This window comes from Pseudophryne corroboree, chromosome 6, assembly GCF_028390025.1.
Source record: "Pseudophryne corroboree isolate aPseCor3 chromosome 6, aPseCor3.hap2, whole genome shotgun sequence".
NCBI lineage: Eukaryota > Metazoa > Chordata > Amphibia > Anura > Myobatrachidae > Pseudophryne > Pseudophryne corroboree.
Window position 1 is genome coordinate 640,435,708 of NC_086449.1, and position 26,937 is coordinate 640,462,644.

At 46.1% G+C, this 26,937-nt stretch overlaps 1 protein-coding gene and 1 pseudogene across 2 annotated transcripts in view; one reads left to right on the plus strand and one right to left on the minus strand.

Moving 5' to 3' along the window:
• The window catches only part of KIF3A (kinesin family member 3A), a 171,222-nt gene that overhangs the window by 125,251 nt on the left and 19,034 nt on the right, over positions 1–26,937 (plus strand). For both annotated transcript variants that reach the window (XM_063928178.1, XM_063928179.1), the window contains 2 exons: positions 21,106–21,286; positions 22,112–22,222. In XM_063928178.1, the coding sequence (XP_063784248.1) occupies positions 21,106–21,286; positions 22,112–22,222 (292 nt within the window). The remainder of the gene's footprint in view (positions 1–21,105; positions 21,287–22,111; positions 22,223–26,937) is intronic.
• Positions 6,475–6,594, minus strand: LOC134937571 (5S ribosomal RNA; annotated as a pseudogene).

Sequence of the window (26,937 nt, forward strand, 5' to 3'; positions counted from 1 at the left end):
TCCGTGGCCTCTTCCTCTAAGGCAGGACCTGCTGTGGCAGGGGCCCTGTCTGTTCCAAGACTTACCGCGGCTGCGTTTGACGGCATGGCGGTTGAACGCCGGATCCTAGCGGAAAAAGGAATTCCGGAGGAGGTCATTCCTACCCTGATCAAGGCTAGGAAAGACGTGACGTTAAAACATTATCACCATATATGGCGGAAATATGTTTCTTGGTGTGAGGCCAGAGCCGCTCCTACGGAGGAGTTCCATTTGGGCCGTCTACTCCACTACCTTCAAACAGGAGTGACGTTGGGCCTAAAATTAGGATCCATAAAGGTCCAGATTTCGGCCTTATCCATTTTCTTTCAAAGAGAATTGGCCTTTATTCCTGAAGTACAGACGTTTGTGAAGGGAGTGCTGCATATTCAGCCTCCTTTTGTGCCTCAGGTGGCGCCTTGGGATTTTAACGTGGTGTTACGGTTCCTCGAGTCACCTTGGTTTGAACCACTCAATACTGCGGAGTTGAAATACCTCACGTGGAAAGTGGTCATGTTGTTGGCGTTAGCTTCGGCAAGACGTGTTTCCGAATTGGCGGCTTTATCACATAAAAGCCCATACTTGGTTTTTCACGTGGATAGGGCAGAGTTGAGGACTCGCCCTCACTTTCTGCCAAATGTGGTCTCCTCTTTTCATGTGAACCAACCTATTGTCGTGCCTGTGGCTACACGGGACTTGGAGGATTCCGAGTCCCTGGATGTAGTTAGGGCTTTGAAGATTTATGTGACCAGAACGGCTAGAATCAGGAAGACTGAAGCTTTGTTCGTTCTGTATGCTGCCAACAAGGTTGGCGCTCCTGCTTCAAAGCAGACTATTGCTCGCTGGATCTGTAACACGATTCAACAGGCGCATTCTACTAGAGGATTGCCGTTACCGAAATCGGTTAAGGCCCACTCCACTAGGAAAGTGGGCTCTTCTTGGGCGGCTGCCCGAGGGGTCTCGGCATTACAGTTGTGCCGAGCAGTTACTTGGTCGGGGACAAACACCTTTGCAAAGTTCTATAAGTTTGATACCCTGGCTGAGGAGGACCTCCTGTTTGCTCAATCGGTGCTGCAGAGTCATCCGCACTCTCCCGCCCGTTTGGGAGCTTTGGTATAATCCCCATGGTCCTTACGGAGTCCCCAGCATCCTCTAGGACGTTAGAGAAAATAAGATTTTACTTACCGGTAAATCTATTTCTCGTAGTCCGTAGAGGATGCTGGGCGCCCGTCCCAAGTGCGGACTTCTTCTGCAAGACTTGTATATAGTTATTGCTTACATAAGGGTTATGTTATAGTTTTCGGTTATACCGTGGCTATGTTGTTGTTCATACTGTTAACTGGGTAAGTTTATCACAAGTTATACGGTGTGATTGGTGTGGCTGGTATGAATCTCGCCCTTAGATTTACAAAAATCCTTCCTCGTACTGTCCATCTCCTCTGGGCACAGTTTCCCTAATTGAGGTCTGGAGGAGGGGCATAGAGGGAGGAGCCAGTGCACACCCAGAGTCCAAAGTGCCCTATCTCCTGCGGAGCCCGTCTATTCCCCATGGTCCTTACGGAGTCCCCAGCATCCTCTACGGACTACGAGAAATAGATTTACCGGTAAGTAAAATCTTATTTTGTGCTGCACGGCTGCAAAAGCGTTCGCACACTTGCGAAAATACACTCCCCCATAGGTGGCGAATATCTGATCGTAGCGCTTCAAAAAGTTGCTAGCGAGCAATCAACTCGAATGACCCCCTAATCAGCTTCTCATTGGTAGCGTAACAGAATGACCTTTACATATTTAATAATGATTTACAGTCAGTAGGGGTTTGTAGTGTTAACCATCCGTTTAAATTTATTTATTTTTGTAAAAAAAATTGTTTTGTACATTTTTTTTTTTTTATTGTACAGATCGGTTTCTCCACCAGATAATAGAACAGATTATTATTCCTTCCCATGAAGAGTGAGAAATGAGTTACACTGTACACCACATCATGTGTTGCTTATCATTTTTATTTTTAACTTCATTAGTAAACCAATATTAGGTGATATTGACTTGATATCTGTGCACTTCCATTTCCATCCAGTATAGTCTATTTTTAGGTACTGTGGCTAATCATTCACACATCTGATTTCACACCCCACTAGCCTTCCATCTGTGGCACGTTTCATGTGATCGTGCCAGAGAGTTGTCTGTCAATGTAAAGAAAATGTAAGAAAGTACATCTTACTGCAGAGAGATTGAGCTGCTCTTGTTATTGGAGATTCCTTTTGCATGGGGAGTATTATCATATCTCTAAAAGCCAGACGATGAGTGAAATGTTTCTAAGGGGGGTACTCACGGGAGAGATGTGTGCTGAGCGATCTTAACACAGACCGCTCAGCACACATCTCTCACCCCGCTCAGCACAGCGCAATGTGCTGAGCGAGGGGGAAAGCCGACGGGGGGCCGCTCACTTCACACAACGGTGAAGTGAGCGACCCGCTAGATTGAGCCTGCATGCAGCTCAATCTAGCATCGGCGATAGCGATGTGCGGGGCCGCGCATCGCTATCGCTGGGGGGCATACACACGGCAGATCCGTGCTTAAAATCTAAGCAATCTAGCAAGATTGCTTAGATTTTAAGCACGGATCTCTCCGTGTGTACCCCCCTTTAGTGTGAATTTTTATCAGTATTTATTGTAATGTGTATAAAGTTATAACATGCAATGCAAGGGCAGCACAGGTTGCAGAGGAATTATTACCATACAGGCAATGCTGCAAGGGAACTAGTTCTCCTTTCATCCTCCGCTCTGAATCCTATGTTAGTCTTACCTGGTAAATTACATTTGCAGATATTTGGGGAATGAACAGGTAGCTATTCTCAAATTGTCCAGCAACAGATGCATTTTCTATGAAGGAAAATCATTAGCGAGCAGCTCTCTAGTGGCCTGTGGGCTTCTCAATCTAGCTAATCAAATGTCACCTCTGTCTTTACACAACGCTTGTCACCAGGGCCGTAACTAGGTGTGTGCGGAAGGAGCACCGCATGTAGCGTTGCAGGGTAGGGGGCGCTGTTGGCAGCACTTGTCAATTACCTGTTTTAATTACTTTCACTTGCAGCTTTCCCCCTTTTTGAAGCCCAGCATCTCCTGACCGTCCCTGTCCCCTACGCTGACCCCCTTCTGTGGCTAATACTTATACAGCAAGGTTGTTAAACTCGCGGCTCACGGGCCGCATGCTGCCCCTACCATATCCATTTGCGGCCCCTGGCCAGAGGTCCTTATGTGGTCCGTTGGCAGGAATTGAGCCAGAATGCTGACCAAGTTAGTGGTGCCCGGCTCAGACCTCCGCCCCGGGATGTAGCCCACCTTGTCCGGGCTCCGTATGATGACCAAGGGCCGGCTCAGCAGCCGCCACCCTCCATCCCCAGCAGCAGTGACAGCAGGAGCAGCACCACGGACAGGAACAGGCTCCAGACAGCAGCAGAGAGCGAGGAGGGGAGTGGGCTGGAGCAGGGGCAGCAGGCTGAGAAGGAGGCTCCCGCCACAGACCAGCAGCACGGCCCCCAACATGGCCAGCGAGAGCAGCGAGCAGGGAACAGACTCCATCTACTCCCGCCCAGCATCTCATCTGCAGCACGGTGCAGCTCTGCTCACCTGCCCGGCCTCTTATATCACCCGGCCCCACTCCTGGCAACCCAATGGTGTCCCTATTAATAACAGAGCGCTTGTTTGTATGTGAACGCACACCTATTATCTAAAAACATTGTAAGATAATACTGTTTACAGCTCTATTAAGTGTGATGATTAGAGCGTCCACACATTAAAAGCTTTAATGGTTCCAATGAATTACCATTGGTGGATGAGCGGGAGCGGAAGCAGGTACTTACAGCCGTTATCTCTCCCTAACACTAGTACCTGTATAGTCAGCAGTTCCCGGCTGTTTCCCTATTGCGGCTTCTCCCCTGCGCCGTCAGCGGTAAATGCTGTACGCTTGTATGGTGAGCTGTTCCCAGCTGGTTCCCTTCATGTGGCTTCTCCCGTGTGCCTGTGGGCGGCAAATATTGGACTTGCATCCTCTGGGGGCTGTGGCTGGTGTCTCTAATGTGCACTAACCAACACGTTTCGGGCGGCATGTCCTTTCTTAAGAATACTAATATATAAATATCTCTTTCTTGTGGCCCACACAAGACTTGGACTTAAATAATTCGGCCCAGTTGGGATTTTGAGATTGACATGTCTGCTATACAGCATTCATGGATGATAGCTCTTTGTTGTTCAGTCACACCGTCCTTTATCACATTTCGGGATGCTGATGTGCCCGGGATTCGAACCCGTTGCCTATGGCATTGCAGTTGGACAGCATTCATTCAGCTATCTGCCCTTGCACAGAAAGCTAGAGAATTCCAAGCTGGAGAGTTCTAACTATTTGAAGCTTACCTTGTACTTTGTGAAGGGGTGATCAGCGTTACGGCTGGTCAGATCTATGTAGTGTGTGGCTGCAAGGGATTGGATATGTGGCTGCGCACTGCATGGATCTGCTCGATTTATATTTCTGGTTATCTTTTTACGGGGTACAGGTAGCTTCATATAGTTAGAAATCATAGTTTTTATGTGGGATCAAGTGGCTCGGTGGGTGGGGTGTTTGGCTGGGATGCAGCAGGTTGTGGGTTGGAGTCCTGGGTGTGGCAGTATATTGGAATGTTTTATTTAATGAGGGGTATTGTGGCTGAATGGCGGCGAGCTCTCGGGTTAAGTGCATGAATGTGGTATAAAGAGGATTTGTGTCCAAATCCATTTTCTTGCAGTGTTCTATATGTGTGTGTGTGTGTATTATATATATACAGGGGCATTTTAAGAGAGGAGGTGGCCCCTGTGCAGATTCCGGGTAGGCCTCCTCCTCTCCACGGCGCCGTAGGCTCTGGCATTGTGCCGGAGTGTACTGCGCATGTGCAGGTCTCCGGAAACATGGTGCCTGCCATGGTCCGGAGACAAATTTACTACTCCCGTCGCGGGACTCCTGAAAGGTAAGTATAAAACATGTGTGCGGTATAGGGCCCATGTGCACTGTGCACATTGCACCCGTGTTAGAAACGCCTATATATGTGTGTGTGTGTGTGTGTGTGTGTGTGTGTGTGTGTGTGTGTGTGTGTGTTATTATTTATGATAAAAAAGCGCACATCATACAATAAAATGTGTCCAAAGGTACATGTATACAACACTCAAGAATGGGATCAAACAGGCGGTGATTGCAAATGGGTAATAACCAGAAATCTTGGAACTGTGTTTTAATCAATTCCAAAAGGGCATAGGTACGATGATACATCACCATGCGGTATCCCGAGTAGACTCACAAGCACTCAGGGGCAGATGTATTAACCTGGTGAAAGCATAAGGAAGTGATAAACCAGTGATAAATGCAAGGTGACAAACACACCAGCCAATTAGCTGTCATATGTAAATTAACAGTTAGGAGCTGATTGGCTGGTGCATTGTCACCTTGCACTTAACACTGCTTTATCACTGGTTTATCACTTCCTTATGCCTTCTCCAGGTTAATACATCTACCCCTCACAGTAATGTCCTCCTTGCACTCTCCAGTCGCCTGATCCCACTAACGCATTCTTTTTCAAGGTAATGAGTGTTGCTAGTCCATCCAAACAATCCTTATATACCCATAATATCCAATCCCTTCACTTCCCCCTACTGAAAAATACATAACAGCTGATGCTGGTCTCGCTCCAATCATAGATCTCCTCTAAATCATGTGACCGTAAACCGTTCCCATCGCCAGGGCAACAGTGTGTTTTTATATTAACACTGATGTCAGTTGATATTGGTTACGTGTTTTCTGCTGCCATCTTTTGTGCTTCCATAATCTCCATCACTGTGTCTTCATTCCAATGGAGATGGCACTGTGACTGCTTCATTTCCTCCCCGCCTGTTGTCTTGGTGACGTGTATTCCGGATAGATGTGTGCATGTTATGGCATCGGAAGCGGCCTGTCATTGCTTCCTTTAAATTTGGGATTTTATCTGGGCATATATTATATATCAGAACAGAATACCAAATAAAGAGTATGGACAGAAGAAGACTCTTATTTGGGAGCACTCAAACTCAGATGGACTAGTGTATTTTAATACCTTATAATGATAAAATCACATCTTTAATGGGTTCTTATTAAAATATAGTTATAGGAGTTCAATTAATATTGATATGTGGATCAAAACTTAGGCAAAAATATTATAGAAATTAGAATAAGTATATAGTAGCATAGATGCTATAATATAAAATGAGCCGGAAAGTCTTTTATGGCCAATAAATTGTCACATTGTGATCACAGTGATATCCATTATGAAAAATATGACCATCATTCATTCTGCGAGAATCCCTTAGGGAAATTTAGTAGCAGAGAATTAAATCATAGGTCATATGGATCCGAGTGCCAGTGAGTATTCTTTATTGGTGACACACAGATAGGCAGCAATATTTGTTGCAGTATCAGGGTGTTCCAAGGTGGTCTCCCATCCAAGTACTAATCCGGCCCTCCACTGCTTGGCTTCCAAGATCGGAAGAGATTGGGCATCTCCAGGGGGGTATGTCCGCAATTATTGTGCTCGCCCCTCTTGTCACTCTAACTGAAAGTAGGGATTATTATGTATTCACAATGGTAAAAATTGAGCACACATGTGACAGTTAGGCTCATAGACAAAAAGTGGATATAACAATTATTTGGCAAGACTAAATGAATACCAAAATTATCCAATACAGTCCTTTCTTATATACCAAGGAATGGTAAATAACTTGGGTCACCAGTATGACCATTATGCAGTACTGAATACCATTACACATTGCACAGAAAGTGGTTACTAAACACATACAGTCCACATAGTTATGTAACCGTAATAAATATTTGTGCAATGATGTACACAAAAAAGACAGCAATTTTTTACAGTACCAGGGCGTTTACAGGATGGTCTGCCATTCAAACACCAACCCTGCCCTTCACTAATTGGCACTAATGCTCAGATACAAATGAGCACCACCAGTGGCGTATATCCGCAATTGTGATCTATGTCACTGTAACACCAACTCTAAATAAATGATATAATCACTAACAGCAATAATGTTTCAATATATGAATCAAGCATACATTTAGCACCATAGACCAAATCCATAAATGCTGTAAGGAATAAATGCATAGAACAGTCGGATTACATCAATATTACTCAGTCTCCAATATTTCTGGAGATATATGCCACCGCTATCAAGTATGATTGAGGCATACAGAAGATAGCAATTAGTGCAGTACCAGGGTGTTCCAAGGTGGTCTCCCATCCAAGTGCCGACCTGGCCCACCACTACATATAATTCATGCTCAGATGCAATTAAGCACCTCTAGTGGGGTATATCCACAAATATGATGCTTATCACTGCAATGCTAATACAAAATAGATACTATAGTCACTTCACATCAGTAATTATGTGAGCTAAGCATCCCTTTGGTGGCATAGACCAAGGAGCTTTGATGCTATATATAGTTGTTTACCTTCTATGCAAAAAATTCCAACAATAAATATCCTCAAATAGGAGACAGTGCATAGTACAAATAGATCATACCAAAATTACCAGGTCTCCAATATTTCTGAAAAGATACTCCACCACTTTCAAGTATAACTGAGGCATATATATCAGCCTAGCAGCAACATGTGGTGTCTTGTATTCACAAAGAAGCAATTCACTATGACACACAGTGTGAAGGTAGTAAGCCCTTGGGCTATTAATGTGCCAACAAACTTTGCAACTAGGCCTGGCAGCAGCACATGGTACCTTGTTTTTACAGAAAAAGCAGGTTGCTGTGACATACAGTAAAAGGGTAATGAACCCTAATGGGCAAAAAATATCTTACAGCAGTGAAAAGGTCATAAGTATCTATCATAAGCTGGCAAAGATTGTGACATATAGGAATAATATAATTATAAAGTAATGTCACGAAGCTATAAAAATGACAGATACAACAGTATATCTTTTGGGTGGTATTGAAACAAATAATAGATAAATGCTGTGGCTGGTCTCTAGAGGAGAAATGCTTAAAGCTGAATTGTGTCTGCTATTTGTACGATACCAATCGCTGGATGGTCTCACGTCAGTATTATGGGGGCGCCTGTGTCCCCAGTTTCTGGAGGTAGAGGCCAGGTATTGCGGGTGGTGTGGGTACCAGGTGGGGAAAGCTGCCGCTTGCTCCCGCTGCTACTGCCCGAGATCGGGCTCCAACTGTGCAGTAGCGTGTAGCCGTCTGGGGTTGACTGGGGAAGGACTGCAATGATCTGGCTGTTCCGGTCACGTGGTCCACGCATGTGACCATGCAGGGTCCTGACGTACGTTTCGCTGGTAAGCTTGATCACAGGACTCCGGAGCTCATCTGCCAGAGGGACAGCCGCTACCATCCAGCCCCAGCACAGGAGAAGGCTGGACTGAACGGAGCTGGTAGAGGTACCCACAAACATTGGTCTACGGTACACACCCTGCATGCAACACGGTGGTTGTGTTCATTGAGTTCAGCCTACAGCTTGGAACAGCATTTGGGCTGTATCAGCATACAATAAGTGTCCACACAGACTGCCTTAAGATAAAGGAACAAGTATAACATAATTCTATGTCAGTACAACTCTAAAGGCAGAGGGAGTAAGCCGCAAGAGCGCACCCTTTTCCTGGAGATAGGTCACAGTGACCGTGATTTGGTTTATGATTGATGGTACAGTGGAGTATCATTTCAGATGTACCTTTTTCAAATAATGGACTTGTATGCATGAACTATTGAGTTTTAAAATCCCCTTTTTCTGTGTTACATGTGATATGTCAAGTGTCTGTGTTTGACGGTAATAGGCTGTTTCACTATACACTTTATGGATTATTTATACATTTTTACAGAGAGTATATTTTATATATATATATATATATATATATATATATATATATATATATACACACATACATACATACATACATACATACATACATACATACATACAACCCCTTGGTTTGATTTAGTTATATTTACTAAAGTATAATCTTTGGATTGCTTTGTACATCAAACGATATATTGAATAAAAATCGTCTATTTTAATATACTGTCTGTAGTTTCCTACATTCATTATCCTATAGTTTGCGCTGGGGTAACCACAATTTCAAACTGTACTATTGTTTTTTGTGGAGCAGGGTAGTGACTCCACTCCCTTCAGCAGCATCCTAGGATAAATAAACCTATCCTATCTATAGCGCAGTGCCACCACCTATTTCTTTCAGACTCTACTACACTACCTAGGCACAGCAGCTCGAGTGAAGACAGATATAGAATACAAAACCTTATTATAGATAATCATAGATACACTACTAGAATATACCAGAGGTGGAACGCGTTGATCGCAGAGCATATCGATCCCGAGCAGTGCCGCTTAGCGCTAAGAGCAGCCTGCACAGGAGATCTGCCGGCGGACTCCGGAGCTCATCTGCCAGAGGGACAGCCACTACCATCCAGCCCCAGCACAGGAGAAGGCTGAGCTGATGGAGGTACCCACAAACATTGGTCTCCTTATATCCCGCCTGTGGCTCCTTGGGACTTGTCGGTGGTTCCTGAGACGTTGCAAGTGTCTCCGTTTGAGCCTCTTGAATCTGCAGACCTTAAGTGGCTTTCTCTTAAGGTATTGTTTCTGCTGTCTATTGCCTCTGCTAGACGGGTGTCGGATTTGGGTGCCTTGTCTTGTAGGTCACCATATCTGATTTTTCACCGTGATCGGGCGGTTCTTAGAACATGTCCCAGGTATCTACCTAAGGTGGTGTCTTCTTTCCACCTTAATCAGGAGATTGTGGTTCCGGCCTTTGCCTCTCCTGAATTGTCTTCCAAAGAGCGGTATTTGGATGTGGTACAAGCTCTCCGTATCTATGTGAAGAGGACTGCTTCCCTTCGGAAGTTTGATTCTCTTTTTGTACTGTTTGGTTTTCACAAACGTGGCTGGCCTGCTCACAAGCAGACCCTGGTCAGATGGATTAGAATGGTGATTGTACAAGCTGGCCTTTCAGCTCCTGCTACCATTAAGGCCCATTCTACTCTGTCTGTTGGACCTTCTTGGGCGGCCCGCCGTGGTGCGACCCTTTAACAATTGTGCAAGGCGGCTACGTGGTCCTCAGTGAACACGTTCATAAGGTTCTATGCCTTCAATACTTCCGCCACCCAGGATACTTCCTGTGGACGCTGGGTTCTTGTGCCCACTAAAGTGCGTCCCCTCCCATAAGGAACTGCTTTAGGACATCCCCAATGTCATTCCCTGTGGAGCCCAGTGTACCCCGCAGCAGAAAACGAGATTTATGGTAAGAACTTACCATTGTTAAATCTCTTCCTGCGAGGTACACTGGGCTCCACAGGGCGCACACCTTGACGCACTTAGCTTCTTTGGGTTAGTAAGGCCTTAGCCGCTGACACGTTCTCCTGACGTGAGAATGTGGTGTATGTGGCTACTAACTGTTGTCGTCTCTCTTACCTGCTACTGCATTGGACTGGTTAACAAAAACTGAGCTCCTGTGCACGGAGGTGGGGTTATAGAGGAGGCGGTGCTATGCATTCTGGGAACAGTCAGAGCTTTTAGCTTGTTGGTGCCTCGGATCAAGATCCTACTCTACACCCCCAATGTAATTTCCTGTGGAGCCCAGTGTACCTCGCAGAAAGATATTTAACAATGGTAAGTTCTTACCATATATCTCGTTTTTATTATGTGGAATATTTAACAAATAATAATTGTGAGACATCTCCAAGAACAGTCAGTTTTGGGGGCTGCCCACAAATATTAAACAGCCCCTGTATGTATGTATGTATGTATGTATGTATTGGGGACGGGTGTGGTATTGAAGGTCAACCACACTTAGGTCGACAGTGTCTAGGTCGATCACTGTTGGTCGACAGTAACTAGGTCGACATGGTCTAGGTCGACAGGTCAAAATGTCGACATGTGTTTGTTTTTATATATGTATTGTGACAAGAACACTGGGATAGTGTTTGAGGGCAGGTATATTTGTCCCAGGTTCTTGTCTTACATGTTTTAGAAAATGTTAACTTCTAGGAAAAATGCTTTTTGTTTTGTCTGAACCTTTTCAGTTTGCTGTAAAAGCTGGGAAAAGGCTCTGAGAGAGAGATAAGGCGAGTTCTAGACATTGGGCCCAGTTCGGGTCTTTGGCCTCACAGAGGGCTAATCAGGGTTTCAGCTGTGTAAGAGTGATATAGTGCTTCTAACCTGATTAGTATGGGCAGACTGCCTGGGAAGGCTGCAGGATCTGTGTGTGAGAGACACGCTTTCTGATGCAAGTAAGCTATACAGTATGTACTGAAGAACTCTGTGTTTTGTTTAGTGACAGTTAGGAACATCTTATGTTTAGTTAGTGCTGGACAGGCAAGGTATTTTTATTTTGGGGTTTGTTTTATTTTCTGTTTCAATAAAAACTGGCCGGGGTCGGTTGTACCAGAAACTGGACTTGTGTTGTTCCTCAGCTGCTGCGGGCTGCCATATTCCCCAGGAAAAGGCACCTTGCACCCCTACAGTGTTACAGTATTTTTTGGTGTCGTTTTCGCCGTACAGTGACCGGGAACCCCATTTAGTGCACCGCGTCCCCTCGCATGGCTCGCTTCGCTCACGATGCTTTGGGCAAGGGGCCTCACTCCGCTATCTCTGTGCTGGGCACAGGTTACCGTTCCCAATCGTAGTCCACGTCGTCCTACAGTCGTAGGCTGAGCAAGTCTCCTAGACACAGAGGGCACTCCAGCAGTAACACAGGTTACAATGGGTAGTATACGCCTGTGTACAGTTAAACACCCCCGTTATCACCCTAAATGCAGACTTCCTGTCAATCACTTTGCGATGAGATCCTCTATGTGAGCGTGATCGCATCTTGAGCGCAGTGCAGCTTATACGCATGTGCAGTGAAAAAGCATTGAGCCACTTGCGTGCAACAGCAGCTTTGCATCCACATCTGAATCAGGCCCCATGTGCAGTAAGGAAAAGGACTCTAGGAAAAAGGTTATGTCACATTTATTATATACAAAGATATAATATGTCACTTGTTACAGCTCTCTTTTACACCATTTATACCATATTGTTCCATTTCATCATTTGGTTATTCTATGGGGGAGATGTATTAAGCCCTGCAGAGTGATAAAGTGGATAGAGATAAAGTACCAGCCAATCAGCTCCTAACTGCCATGTTACAGGCTGTTTGAAAAATGACAAAAATTAATTGGTTGTTAGTTATTTTCTTAAGGCAGCACGCTGGTACTTTACAAAGTATGGGAGGGCTCAAATTTATAGCTTGCAAGGATGCGCCGAACACCCTAGCACCGCCCCTGCCCCCACACCATCTGTATGTCTTATACTGAGCTGCCCCTTTCTGCATGTTTTGTATTGTCTGCTCTCCCCCACCATAGTCTCTATTTAGTAATGTACTCTAAGTACCCCCCACCATACACACACAATTACACAAGTATGGCAACTTACCTCCTGCATGTTATCCTCCTGTCCTTGCTGCCTCTGCGACCCCTCCCGTCGTCTTCAACTAACACTTTGCAGATCTCTTTGCCAGAGCTTTTCCAGATGATGATCTAAACAACCAGAATTTCTTGGTCAAACATACTATGGGGGTAATTCAGATCTGATCGTAGCAACAGTTGGGCAAAACCATGGGGGTCATTCCGAGTTGATCGCTAGCTGCCGTTGTTTGCAGCGCACCGATCAGGCAAAAAAAAATCTGCATTTCTGCGCATGCGTATGGGCCGCAATGCGCACGCGCGTCGTACGGGTACAAAGCCGTGTTGTGCACAGGTTGTAGCAAAGTTTTCAGTCGCACTGAAGGCCGCAAGAAGATTGACAGGAAGGGGGCATTTCTGGGTGTCAGCTGACAGTTTCCTGGAGTGTTTGCAAAAGTGCAGGCGTGTCTGAAAAATCGCAGGCGTGGCTGGGCGTACGCTGGGCGGGTGTATGACATCACATTCGGACACAAATAGGCTGAAGTGATCGCAAGCGCTGAGTAGGTTCAAAGCTACTCTGAAACTACACAAACTTTTTTGCAGAGCTCTGCTGCACATGCGTTCGCACTTCTGCTAAACTAAAATACACTCCCCAGTGGGCGGCGGCATAGCGTTTGCACAACTGCTAAAACTAGCTAGCGAGCGATCAACTCAGAATGACCCCCCATGTGCACTGTAGGTGGGGGGGCAGATATAACGTGCAGAGTCAGATTTGGGTGGGGTGTGTTCAATCTGAAATCTAAATTGCAGTGTAAAAATAAAGCAGCCAGTATTTACCCTGCACAGAAACAAAATAACCCACCCAAATGTAACTCTCTGCAAATTTTATATCTGCCACACCTGCAGTGCACATGGTTTTGCCCAACTGCTAACAAATTTGCTGCTACGATCAAGTCTGAATTACCCCCTATGTGTATAATTGTACTACTACATTTTGTTACATATTTCCAATTTTATAATTTTGAAATGCATCTATTTTATTGACTTTTTAATCCAAAACAAAGATCCTGCCTCATAGAGACCCAAGTTATCTGCTCCAGGTTTTATCTTCCCTAGTGCTCTGACCATGTTAGTATCATACAATACCCACAGTGCAGGTTACAGTCATAATGATAGAGCTACTGTAACTATCCTTTATATTAGAGATTACATTAGGTGTATAAGCGGCACTACTACTGTGTGCATTATGTGTATAAGGGGCACTACTGCTGTGCGCATTATGTGTAAGGGGCACTACTACTGAGGTCATTATGTGTGTAAGGGGCACTACTACTGTGGGCATTATGTGTAAGGGACACTACTACCATCTGCATTATGTGTATAAGGAGCACTAATACTGTGGGCACTATGTGTATAAGGGGCACTAATGTGGACATTATGTATAAGGGGCACTACTATGGGCAATGTGTGTAAAGCATTATGTATAAAGGGCACTTCTGTGTGGCATTAGGTGTACACGGGACACTACTACTGTGGGCATTGTGTATAGCGGCTCTACTACTGTGGGCATTTTGTGTATATTGGGCACCACTACTATGGGTGTTATGTATATAAGGGGCACTGCTACTGTGGACATTATGCGTATAAGCAGCACTACTAATGTGGGCATTATGTGTATAAGCGACACTACCACTGTGGGCATTATGTGTATAAGTGGCTCTACTACTAAGCACATATGTGTATAAGAGGCATTACTACTGTTGACATTGGGGGTTATTCCAAGTTGATCGCTAGCTGCCGTTGTTCACAGCGCAGCGATCAGGCTAAAAATCGACACTTCTGCGCATGCGCGACGTACTTTCACAAAAGCCAGTGCAGTTTCACACAAGGTCTAGCGACGCTTTTCAGTTGCACTGCTGATCGCTGAGTGATTGACAGGAATGGGGCGTTTCTGGGAGGTAACTGACCGTTTTCAGGGAGTGTGCTAAAAAACGCAGGCGTGTCAGATACAAATGCAGGCGTGCCTGAGGAAACGGGGGAGTGGCTGGCCGAACGCAGGGCGTGTTTGTGACGTCAAAACAGGAACTGAAACAGTCTGAAGTGATCGCAAGCTAGGAGTAGGTCTGGAGCTACTCAGAAACTGCTCGAAAAAATGTTGGTGCCGTTCTGCGATCCTTTTGTTCGCACTTCTGCTAAGCTAAGATACACTCCCAGAGGGCGGCGGCTTAGCGTTTGCACGGCTGCTAAAAGCAGCTAGCGAGCGAACAACTCGGAATGAGGGCCATAATGCATATAAGGGGCACTACTGTGGGCATAATGTGTATAAGCAGCACTACTACTGTGGGCATTATTTGTAAGGGGCATTACTACTGTGGGCATTATGTGTGTAATGGGCACTACTGTGTAGCATAATGTGACTAGGGGGCGCTACTATGTGACATAATGTGAATAAGGGACACTGCTATATACTATGAATCAGGGGCACTACGTGTGGTGTAATGTGGATAAGATTGTGCTTTTGTGTGGCATAATTTGTAGTACTAGTGTGTGGCCACGCTTCTTCTTTGTGAGACCACACCCCTTTTTCAGGCAGCTTGCTGTCAATTTACAAATTATGGGAGGGCTCAAATCTTGAGTTTGCAAGGGGGCGCCGAGCACCCTAGCACCGCCCATGCCTGTCCCACACCATCTGTATGTCCTATACTGAGCTGCCCCTTCTGCATATTTTGTATTGTCCGCTCTCCCCCACCATACTGTAGTCTCTGTTTTGTACTGTGGTCTCAAACCCCCACCACACACAATTACACAAGTATGGCAATTTACCTCCTGCATGTTATCCTCCAGTCCTTGCTGCCTCTGCGACCCCTCCCGTCGTCTTCAACTGACACTTTGCAGATCTCTTTGCCAGAACTTTTCCAAATGATGAAAAAACACAAAAGACTATCCTTTAGCATAGTACTAGTTTAAGTACAATAGAAATAGAGTCGACCACTTTTCCAATTTTCCTTTAACCAAGCATGCTTTACAATTAATCAATTTGCTTTTTATCTGTTTTATTTGGTTTTCATCCCAAAGCAAGACCCTGCCTCATTGAGACTTATCTGCATCCCCTGTGTGTGTGCTTATCCATACTGCCCTCTTTATTTCTGTAACATTGCATTTTTATTCCTAAATATGTCATTACTTCCTGAGCTTCCCCTAATTATGTGTCCTTGTACCTATATTCCCTGTCCTGTCTATCTTGTTGTCTTGCCTTTCCGTTGACTGTACTGCACTCTGTCTTCCTTACCACCATACCCTTCATGCATGGTAACTGGAAACTTCAGCAGCTGTAGATAGAATGTTACAGGATGAAGCATTGTGATGTCACAGGCTAGTGATGTCACAGGCTAGGTGTGATGTTACAGTAACCAGTAGCAAAGCTACCAAGTTACATATACATTTTATACATCAATTATAACTGGATTTACATGAATTTGTAGTTTAGAAAAAAAATGAGACTAGTGTAGAAAATGAACTATAAGGCAATGTTGTACCTAAATCAGGGACGTGCAGTCAGGGGAGGCAGGGACGTGCAGTCAGGGGAGGCAGTGCCTCCCCTGTCATTAATGATAAAATAATATAAAGAATATACTTATGACACATATTCTGTGTCATAAGTATCTCCTTTTAATATTCTAATCATTATAAGGTGTTAAATGTGTTTGGGAGGTGCCTCCTGTTGTGAATGGCAAAGGTATGGGAGCGGGGGGCGAGTGCGGGCGGGGACAATCCATGAGCAGGAAAAGCTCATTGAAATTTCATAGGAAAGCGGCACTATTAGAGGTGCTGCTTTCATACAGGGACGTGCTTTCAACCCATGAAAGCACGCCAATGTGAGTGAGGCCACAGTGATTGGCCAGCGGATCCGTCACTGGATCCGCTGTCATCAGTTGGCGGGATGCGGCGGAGGTGCGGGCGGCTGCGGCGGAGATGCGGGCGGCGGTAGCGGCAGTCAGGGCCATTCTGCAGAGTTCGGCAGCGGAGAGTGGCTTCCAATTTAAAAAATGGTGCCTCGGCGTCATTTTTGAAATTCAAGATGGCTGCCACGAGCCACGTCATCGCCCCGGTCTCTCCCGCTGACTTATGTCAGCGCGAGGCAGCGGCGTCAGTCCGATGGCGGAGGAAGAGCAGTGAAGAGCTCCTGAAGAAAGAAGACGCCGTGGAAGTCCTGGATGTGCGGCGGCTATGCAAAAGAGCTTTTCAGCCGCCGCCCACCAGGTGAAGATGCCGGAAGCCCTGGGAAGGAGGCAGCCATGGAAAAGAGCTTAAAGGCCACCGCCTCCCAGGTGAAGACGCAGGAGGTAGACACCGGAAGCCCTAGGAAGGCGGCGACCACGCAACAGAGCTTAAAGGCCGCCCCCAGGGGAAGACCCTGTGTAATAAAACTTTTTTTTAAAGACAGTGTTGTATTTTTATTTTTTTTTTATATATTTTCTTTACAGGTCGACCACAGGTGCCAGCGAGACCTTTATGTCCGGGCATGCTGGCACTTGTGGTTCTCCAAGTGCCAGCATGCCTGGGCAGGCTTGCTGGGACCTGTAGGCCACCTGTAAAGAACAATATTAGCATACAATGAACCCCCGAACCCACCGCCACCAGGGGTGCGGGGCATAGCACTGGGCTATCAGCCCAGTGCTGGTTTTTGCTCGGGAGGGGGGACCCCATTTAAATTTTTTGGGGACCCCACTTTCCGAGGAATTCCAGCCCTGGACTGACTGGCTTGGGGGGCACTTTAATGGCATGGCAGGGGGACCCCACACTGAGTGTCTCCCCTGCTATGGCATTATCACCCCTGGCTGGTTCTGCCTGGTGCTGGTTTTAGTGGTGTGTGGGGGACTACACTCCGCCCCCTTCAATGGGGGGAGGGGAGGGGGTTTTGGGTGTTTAGCTGCCAGTGCCTCCCCAGCCACTGACCTCACCGCACGTCACTGGCCTCAATATATAGTTGAAGGGAAAATATAAGTGAATATATATATATATATATATATATATATATATATATATATATATATATATATATATATATGAGACAGAGGTTGTGGCAGCACTTCGCAATAAAGATGATTACTCGCCTGGCGCCCCTCCTAGGTACCTCAACAGCTTAAGGTTCAAAATAGCAGACAAATGGGCGGCACTCAGAAATAATGGCACGCAACCAGCAAGTACAGTGTATTACATCATTTCTGAGTGCCGCCCATTTGTCTGATATATATATATAATATACACACATATAGTGTGTGTGAGTGTGTGTATATATATATATATATATATATATATATATATATATATATATATATATTTCTACCAACTGTCCCGATTTTTTGGCAGGCTTGTCAATTGCTGCTCTGCTGTAAGCAGCGGTGAATTGACGCTGTGCGTATGCGCATACAGTGTCTATTCACGGAGACAGAGGGACTGGGGCATGCCAGCAGCTCACAGTGCTACAGAGTGTTACATACATAACACTGCCACAGGCTCTGGCGACTTCCCCTTCTTCATCCACAGTGAATCCTCCGCAACGCATACCCCCCCACTGATTCATCGCTGCTGACAGGTTTGTGTTATCCTTTGAAGCTAAGCCATATGACGTGTCAGCTGCTTTTGGTATCTCCTCAGTGAGAGGCCAGGCAGAGAAGCTTCCTGCAGCGGGAGCGTGCGGCCAGTTCCTCTGGGACTCTGAGAGCTACCCGCAATGCACTCTTCTTCAGTCCCTCGGAAAAGCTTCTGTAACAAGTTGCACTGTATTTGTGGCAAATGTGCTGTAGTGTAGAGTGTGGTGGTGCTGCACTGCAGGGGGGGGCTATTTAGTACGTGATGGTGTGCAGGGGCGGATCCAGAAGAAAATGATAGGGGGGGCACCATGAAAGGGGCAAGTACATTTGCGTGCGGCTTCGGTGCATGTGAGGTGGCGCTTCTTATACGATGCCCACAGTTGTAGCGCTCATTATGCAATGTCCACTGTACTGGTAGTGCCCCTTATATAAACCCCATAGTAGTGGTGCCCCTTATGCAATGCTCGTAATGCCCCCAGTAGTAATGTTGCCTGTAGTAATGCCCCCAATCATTTAGCACCCTAGTAGTTATGCCCCCAGTGGTAATGCCCCTGCAGTTATGACCCCAGTAGTTTACCCCTGCCCCCTTTAGTTTAGCCTCCCAGTGGTAATGCCCCCAGTAGTTTGCCTGCTTGTAGTTTAGCCACCAGTAGTAATGCACCCCTGTAGTTTGCCCCATTGTAGTTTAGCCCCTGTAGTTATGCCCCCCTTGTAGTTTAGCCCCCAGTAGTTTGGCCCCTGTAGTTATCCCCCAGTAGTTTGGCCCCCAGTAGTCTGGACCCCCTGTAGTTAAGCCGCCAGTAGTAATGCCCCTGTAGTTACGCCACCAGTAGTAATGCTCTCCTGTAGTATGCCCCCAGTAGTTAGCCCCTTTGTAGTTGACCCCCAGTAATAATGTCCCCCAATAGTTTGCCCCCAGTAGATGCCCCCAGTAATAATGTCCCCCAGTAGTTTGCCCCCCAGTAATAATGTCCTCCAGTAGTTTGCCCCCAGTAGTAATGCCCCCAATAGATGACCCCCCAGTAGTAATGCCCCCAATAGATGACCCCCCAGTAGTAATGCCCCCAGTAGATACCCCCCAGTAATAATGCCCCCAGTAGATGGCCCCCAGTAATAATGCCCCCAGAAGTAATGCCCCCAATAGATGACCCCCCAGTAGTAATGCCCCCAGTAGATGCCCCCCAGTAATAATGCCCCCAGTAGTTATGCCCCCCCCAGTAGTAATACCCCTTGTTGATGCCCCCCAAGTAGTAATGTCCCCCGTAGTTTGCCCCCAGTAGATGCCCCCGCTGCATTAAGGAAGAGAAAATAGAACATACTTACCAAGCCCCGTTCCCACTTCCAGACCGCTGCAGTCCTCCTCTTGGTGTCCTCTCCTCAGCACTATGAGAGAGACGTCATGACTGACGTCTCTCCCATAGCGCACGCCGCACAGTGACAGCGCCGGAAGCCGGAGCTCAGTACTGAGCTCCTGCCTCTGGCTGTCGCTGTGCAGGGAGACGGGCGCCCACTGGTAACACAATCTCAGCGGGCGCCCGTCATCTCCCTGTGTGGCGCCGACGCCGGGGGGGACACCGCGGACGGAGGCCACAAATGACAGGGGGGGCACGGGCTCGAGTGCCCCCCCCCCCTGGATCCGCCACTGATGGTGTGTGTAGGTGTGTGCCACGTACAGCGCACCAATTTTCTTTCTGGCACCGGGCACCAAAATGTCTACTTACGGCTCTGCTTGTCACACTAATCCAACAACTCTTGTTACACTCAATCATTAATTTGCATGTTTTAAAGAAGTCACCTGGCAAAATCATAATGACGTATGGGCTTATTCATTATCAGGAGCCATTTGGTCCCTGATAACCAAGTAGCCAACTACTTGAGTACCGTCACAGTTCATTATTGTTCCAGTGTGGCGACAGCTATTCCAAAAAGCAGCTATCCTACTTTGTGGTTTTTACTGCGACTGGTTGATAATGGCCCCCCTATGGCCCTTTCGGGAAACCCCTAATTCGCACGGCACTGGTATTTTTCTCTATGTTTCTGAATTTTCTTTTGTGATTTTTGTTCCTTAATAGCTTCTGTTGTTGACGTATTTAATTCTTTGTTTCTGCACGTATTATCGGTTTCATATTTCTGCAGGACACCTACGTGTCCTTTATGTTTTTTCTTGATTACATTATTATGACATTATATACTGTTTGATTCTTTGTTTATACTGCTTCAGAATCAATTTAAAAAATATGTATAAAAAACCTGGCTATTTTCTCTGTCAGTATCACTGCTACAGAAGTAGCGGTGATACTTGCCAGTGGCTGTCCTGCTGACTGCACATGCGAAGATCAAGCAAGAGCAGTTGACAGGTCAAAGGTCAGGCTGTGCGTTGGCGGGGTAGGGATCTGCTAGGACAACCCACAGACCTCTTTCCCATAGGAAGAATCGGGGCTCTGAGAACTAGCGCCATCTGAAAATGGTGTTGGTTCTCGCAAGCTAACTCCAAAATCTTTCAGTTTACGTAATGTGCTGAATACTAGGTGGCCCTATTGGGGCCCCTGTTATCGAATGGACCCGTTTCATAAAACGTGCGGAAACTAGCAGTTCTGCATGTGTAACGGGCCCTTAAGTGTTAAAGAATAGGCCTTTTAAAGGGTGGTCTTCAGGTTGTGCACAGTATACCGGCGCCGGAATCCCGACAGCCGGCATACCGACAGTTTATCTCCCTCGTGGGGGTCCACGACCCCACTAGAGGGAGAATAAATAGCGTGGCGCGCTACTGTGCCCGCAAGGGGCTCATTTGCGCTCACCACGCTGTCTGTATGCCAGCGGTCGGGCTTCCAGCGCCGGTATGCTGGTTTCCGGGAGCCCGGCCGCCGGCATACCATACCACACCCCTCTTAAGATGGACACTAAGTGCAGAAACATTTTAGGTTTTTTAAATATGAAAGAAGTGGCTATTTTCCTTGTTGTTTTTTTTGGTGAATAATCACTCCTGGGGCTGAACTGAAATATGACCTTATTTTTGCAGACAAGAACATCAGTCCCTGCTTGAGAAACTGTCTGCTTTGGAGAAGAAAGTCATTGTTGGTGGGGTGGATTTACTGGCCAAGGCAGAGGAACAAGAGAAACTTTTGGAAGAATCAAATCATGAGCTGGAAGAGCGCAGAAAACGTGCGGAGAAACTTCGTAGAGAGCTACTGGAAAAGGAGGTTTGTAGGCTGATGTTATCGGGTGGGTGCAGTTGCCAGGCGACAGTTCAAAGAGAAACAAAATATAAAATTAGGACATAGGGGGGTATTCAATTCAAGCCGGAACTGCGGTCTTGTCGGAAAGACGTCAGTTTCTGACTTTTTTAGGTCGGATAGTGTTTCGACCTATTTAGTTGGGCTGCTGTTTTTCCGACAGGTCGACAATTCCGACTTGTCAGAAAACGCGTGGATCGGCGGATTAGCCACGGATCCATGTGTTTTGTCTGATTCGCGGCCAAATCCGACAGAGAGCATGTCCACAAACCTGGGAATATCTTTGCACTATATACGGATTAAAAATGATTGTGCGCCTGATGCGGAGATGGATGCCGTTCGGTGTGATTCTATATGCAGCAGCGGTGCAATAATATGCTAATGACTTAGGAGGCATCTTGTGTGACTAGACGCCTCCTGCTGGCTTCTCTAATCCGCTGCTGCTTCCAAAGGCGCATTGGATTATCTGCGCGAACATCAGTCATCTGAGTGACCCTCAGTTTCTCAGGATGGCCGGGAAATTCACGCTGCTGAAGCCAATCCAAGGAGTCATCCTCTGTCTTCAGCATGTCCATATAAACAGGGTAGTCATACCATTATTCTGCATGTCCACCCCCCTGCCCCGCAAGCGACATTGTAGCATAGGCAGACCTAAAAATCTAGGAGATGTACGTACTATAAATGGCTTGCGAAAATCTCTGAATTAGTAAATAATTTGTTTAAAATCTTTACTGTGTATTTAGCAACTTTCATTTGCATCTTTGTAATTCTCTTGTCTCCTACTACGCACAGCAAGAGCGGTTGGATATTGAGGAGAAGTACACCAGTTTACAGGAGGAAGCACAGGGTAAAACCAAAAAGCTGAAGAAAGTTTGGACCATGCTAATGGCGGCAAAGTCTGAGGTTTGTATTCTCAGTCCACTCCATCCCTGCCTTGTCTTACACCTTATGCTCTACTAAAATTGGGTATTTGTATTCTAGTTTTAATTAGAGATGAGCGGGTTCGGTTTCTCTGAATCCGAACCCGCCCGAACTTCATGTTTTTTTTCACGGGTCCGAGCGACTCGGATCTTCCCGCCTTGCTCGGTTAACCCGAGCGCGCCCGAACGTCATCATGACGCTGTCGGATTCTCGCGAGGCTCGGATTCTATCGCGAGACTCGGATTCTATATAAGGAGCCGCGCGTCGCCGCCATTTTCACACGTGCATTGAGATTGATAGGGAGAGGACGTGGCTGGCGTCCTCTCCATTTAGATTATAAGAGAGAGAGATTTACTGGAGCTTAGGACTAGGAGGAGTACTGTAGAAGTGTAGAGAGTGCAGAGAGTTTACTAGTGAGTGACCACCAGACAGTGCAGTTTATTTAATATATCCGTTCTCTGCCTGAAAAAAGCGATACACACAGTGACTCAGTCACATACCATATCTGTGTGCACTGCTCAGGCTCAGCCCAGTGTGCTGCATCATCTATATATATTATATACAGTATTTGCTGGCGTATAAGACTACTTTTTTGCCCTGAAAAACATGCCTCCAAGTGGGGGGGTCGTCTTATACGCCGGGTGCACTTCAGTTGGGATAGACATAGCTGCCATAGTGGCCTTCCGATACTCGCCCGGTGCCCATAGTGGCCTCCCGATGCCCGCCCACCTCATTCTACTCACCATCCAGTATCGCGCGATATCCAGTGCGGCCGCGGCGGGTCACTAGTGCCAATTACAGGGAGATGCAGGGACTGGCCGGAGGCGCTGCAGTCGCGTTGTGGCCATACAATGGTGACAATGACAGGTACTGTAATGGCACTAATACTAATGGCACTCATGTGAAACCGGTAACACTAAATGCACAAAGGGGTATACTTTTATACATTTTACAACTTTCTCCTCGCCCCCTCCCCCCTTCTTATGCATACCTTGATAAATACTCCATATCCAAATCTCTTATCAGGTCATAATATACAGTATGTCACAAATCTGATGTTCTTTTACGTTTTATTTGGTGTGTGGAAGGGGGTAGTCTTATACGGCGAGTATATAACAAACTCTATATTTTGAGTGGAAATGTTGGGGGTCGTCTTATACACCCAGTCGTCTTATACGCCGGCAAATACGGTATCTGTCTGACTGCTCAGCTCACACAGCTTATAATTGTGGGGGAGACTGGGGAGCACTGCAGTGCCAGTTATAGGTTATAGCAGGAGCCAGGAGTACATAATATTATATAGTGAGTGACCACCAGACAGTGCAGTTTATTTAATATATCCGTTCTCTGCCTGAAAAAAGCGATACACACAGTGACTCAGTCACATACCATATCTGTGTGCACTGCTCAGGCTCAGCCCAGTGTGCTGCATCATCTATATATATTATATATCTGTCTGACTGCTCAGCTCACACAGCTTATAATTGTGGGGGAGACTGGGGAGCACTGCAGTGCCAGTTATAGGTTATAGCAGGAGCCAGGAGTACATAATATTATATAGTGAGTGACCACCAGACAGTGCAGTTTATTTAATATATCCGTTCTCTGCCTGAAAAAAGCGATACACACAGTGACTCAGTCACATACCATATCTGTGTGCACTGCTCAGGCTCAGCCCAGTGTGCTGCATCATCTATATATATTATATATCTGTCTGACTGCTCAGCTCACACAGCTTTTAATTGTGGGGGAGACTGGGGAGCACTGCAGTGCCAGTTATAGGTTATAGCAGGAGCCAGGAGTACATAATATTATATTAAAATTAAACAGTGCACACTTTTGCTGCAGGAGTGCCACTGCCAGTGTGACTGACCAGTGACCTGACCACACTGACCACCAGTATAGTTAGTAGTATACTTATATTGTGATTGCCTGAAAAAGTTAAACACTCGTCGTGTGACTTCACTTGTGTGTTGTTGTTTTTTTTATTCTATAAAAATAAAACTCATTCTGCTGACAGACAGTGTCCAGCAGGTCCGTCATTATATAATATATAATATATACCTGTCCGGCTGCAGTAGTGATATATATATATTTTTTATATCATTTATCATCCAGTCGCAGCAGACACAGTACGGTAGTTCACGGCTGTGGCTACCTCTGTGTCTGCACTCGGCAGGCAGTCCGTCCATAATTGTATACCACCTAACCGTGGTTTTTTTTTCTTCTTTATACATACATACTACTACGACATCTCTTTATCAACCAGTCTATATTAGCAGCAGACACAGTACAGTACGGTAGTTCACGGCTGTGGCTACCTCTGTGTCTGCACTCGGCAGGCAGTCCGTCCATAATTGTATACCACCTAACCGTGGTTTTTTTTTCTTTCTTCTTTATACATACATAGTTACATAGACATCTCTTTATCAACCAGTCTATATTAGCAGCAGACACAGTACAGTACGGTAGTTCACGGCTGTGGCTACCTCTGTGTCTGCACTCGGCAGGCAGTCCGTCCATAATTGTATACCACCTAACCGTGGTTTTTTTTTCTTTCTTCTTTATACATACATACTACTACGACATCTCTTTATCAACCAGTCTATATTATTAGCAGCAGACACAGTACAGTACGGTAGTTCACGGCTGTGGCTACCTCTGTGTCTGCACTCGGCAGGCAGTCCGTCCATAATTGTATACCACCTAACCGTGGTTTTTTTTTCTTTCTTCTTTATACATACATAGTTACATAGACATCTCTTTATCAACCAGTCTATATTAGCAGCAGACACAGTACAGTACGGTAGTTCACGGCTGTGGCTACCTCTGTGTCTGCACTCGGCAGGCAGTCCGTCCATAATTGTATACCACCTAACCGTGGTTTTTTTTTCTTTCTTTATACATACATAGTTACTACGACATCTCTTTATCAACCAGTCTATATTAGCAGCAGACACAGTACAGTACGGTAGTTCACGGCTGTGGCTACCTCTGTGTCTGCACTCGGCAGGCAGTCCGTCCATAATTGTATACCACCTAACCGTGGTTTTTTTTTCTTTCTTCTTTATACATACATAGTTACTACGACATCTCTTTATCAACCAGTCTATATTAGCAGCAGACACAGTACAGTACGGTAGTTCACGGCTGTGGCTACCTCTGTGTCTGCACTCGGCAGGCAGTCCGTCCATAATTGTATACCACCTAACCGTGGTTTTTTTTTCTTTCTTCTTTATACATACATAGTTACATAGACATCTCTTTATCAACCAGTCTATATTAGCAGCAGACACAGTACAGTACGGTAGTTCACGGCTGTGGCTACCTCTGTGTCTGCACTCGGCAGGCAGTCCGTCCATAATTGTATACCACCTAACCGTGGTTTTTTTTTCTTTCTTCTTTATACATACATACTACTACGACATCTCTTTATCAACCTGTCTATATTATTAGCAGCAGACACAGTACAGTACGGTAGTTCACGGCTGTGGCTACCTCTGTGTCTGCACTCGGCAGGCAGTCCGTCCATAATTGTATACCACCTAACCGTGGTTTTTTTTTCTTTCTTCTTTATACATACATAGTTACATAGACATCTCTTTATCAACCAGTCTATATTAGCAGCAGACACAGTACAGTACGGTAGTTCACGGCTGTGGCTACCTCTGTGTCTGCACTCGGCAGGCAGTCCATAATTGTATACTAGTATCCATCTCCATTGTTTACCTGAGGTGCCTTTTAGTTGTGCCTATTAAAATATGGAGAACAAAAATGTTGAGGTTCCAAAATTAGGGAAAGATCAAGATCCACTTCCACCTCGTGCTTAAGCTGCTGCCACTAGTCATGGCCGAGACGATGAAATGCCAGCAACGTCGTCTGCCAAGGCCGATGCCCAATGTCATAGTACAGAGCATGTCAAATCCAAAACACCAAATATCAGTAAAAAAAGGACTCCAAAACCTAAAATAAAATTGTCGGAGGAGAAGCGTAAACTTGCCAATATGCCATTTACCACACGGAGTGGCAAGGAACGGCTGAGGCCCTGGCCTATGTTCATGGCTAGTGGTTCAGCTTCACATGAGGATGGAAGCACTCAGCCTCTCGCTAGAAAACTGAAAAGACTCAAGCTGGCAAAAGCACCGCAAAGAACTGTGCGTTCTTCGAAATCCCAAATCCACAAGGAGAGTCCAATTGTGTCGGTTGCGATGCCTGACCTTCCCAACACTGGACGTGAAGAGCATGCGCCTTCCACCATTTGCACGCCCCCTGCAAGTGCTGGAAGGAGCACCCGCAGTCCAGTTCCTGATAGTCAGATTGAAGATGAAGATGTTGAAGTACACCAGGATGAGGAGGATATGGGTGTTGCTGGCGCTGGGGAGGAAATTGACCAGGAGGATTCTGATGGTGAGGTGGTTTGTTTAAGTCAGGCACCCGGGGAGACACCTGTTGTCCGTGGGAGGAATATGGCCGTTGACATGCCTGGTGAAAATACCAAAAAAATCAGCTCTTCAGTGTGGAGGTATTTCAACAGAAAAGCGGACAACAGGTGTCAAGCCGTGTGTTGCCTTTGTCAAGCTGTAATAAGTAGGGGTAAGGACGTTAACCACCTCGGAACATCCTCCCTTATACGTCACCTGCAGCGCATTCATAATAAGTCAGTGACAAGTTCAAAAACTTTGGGCGACAGCGGAAGC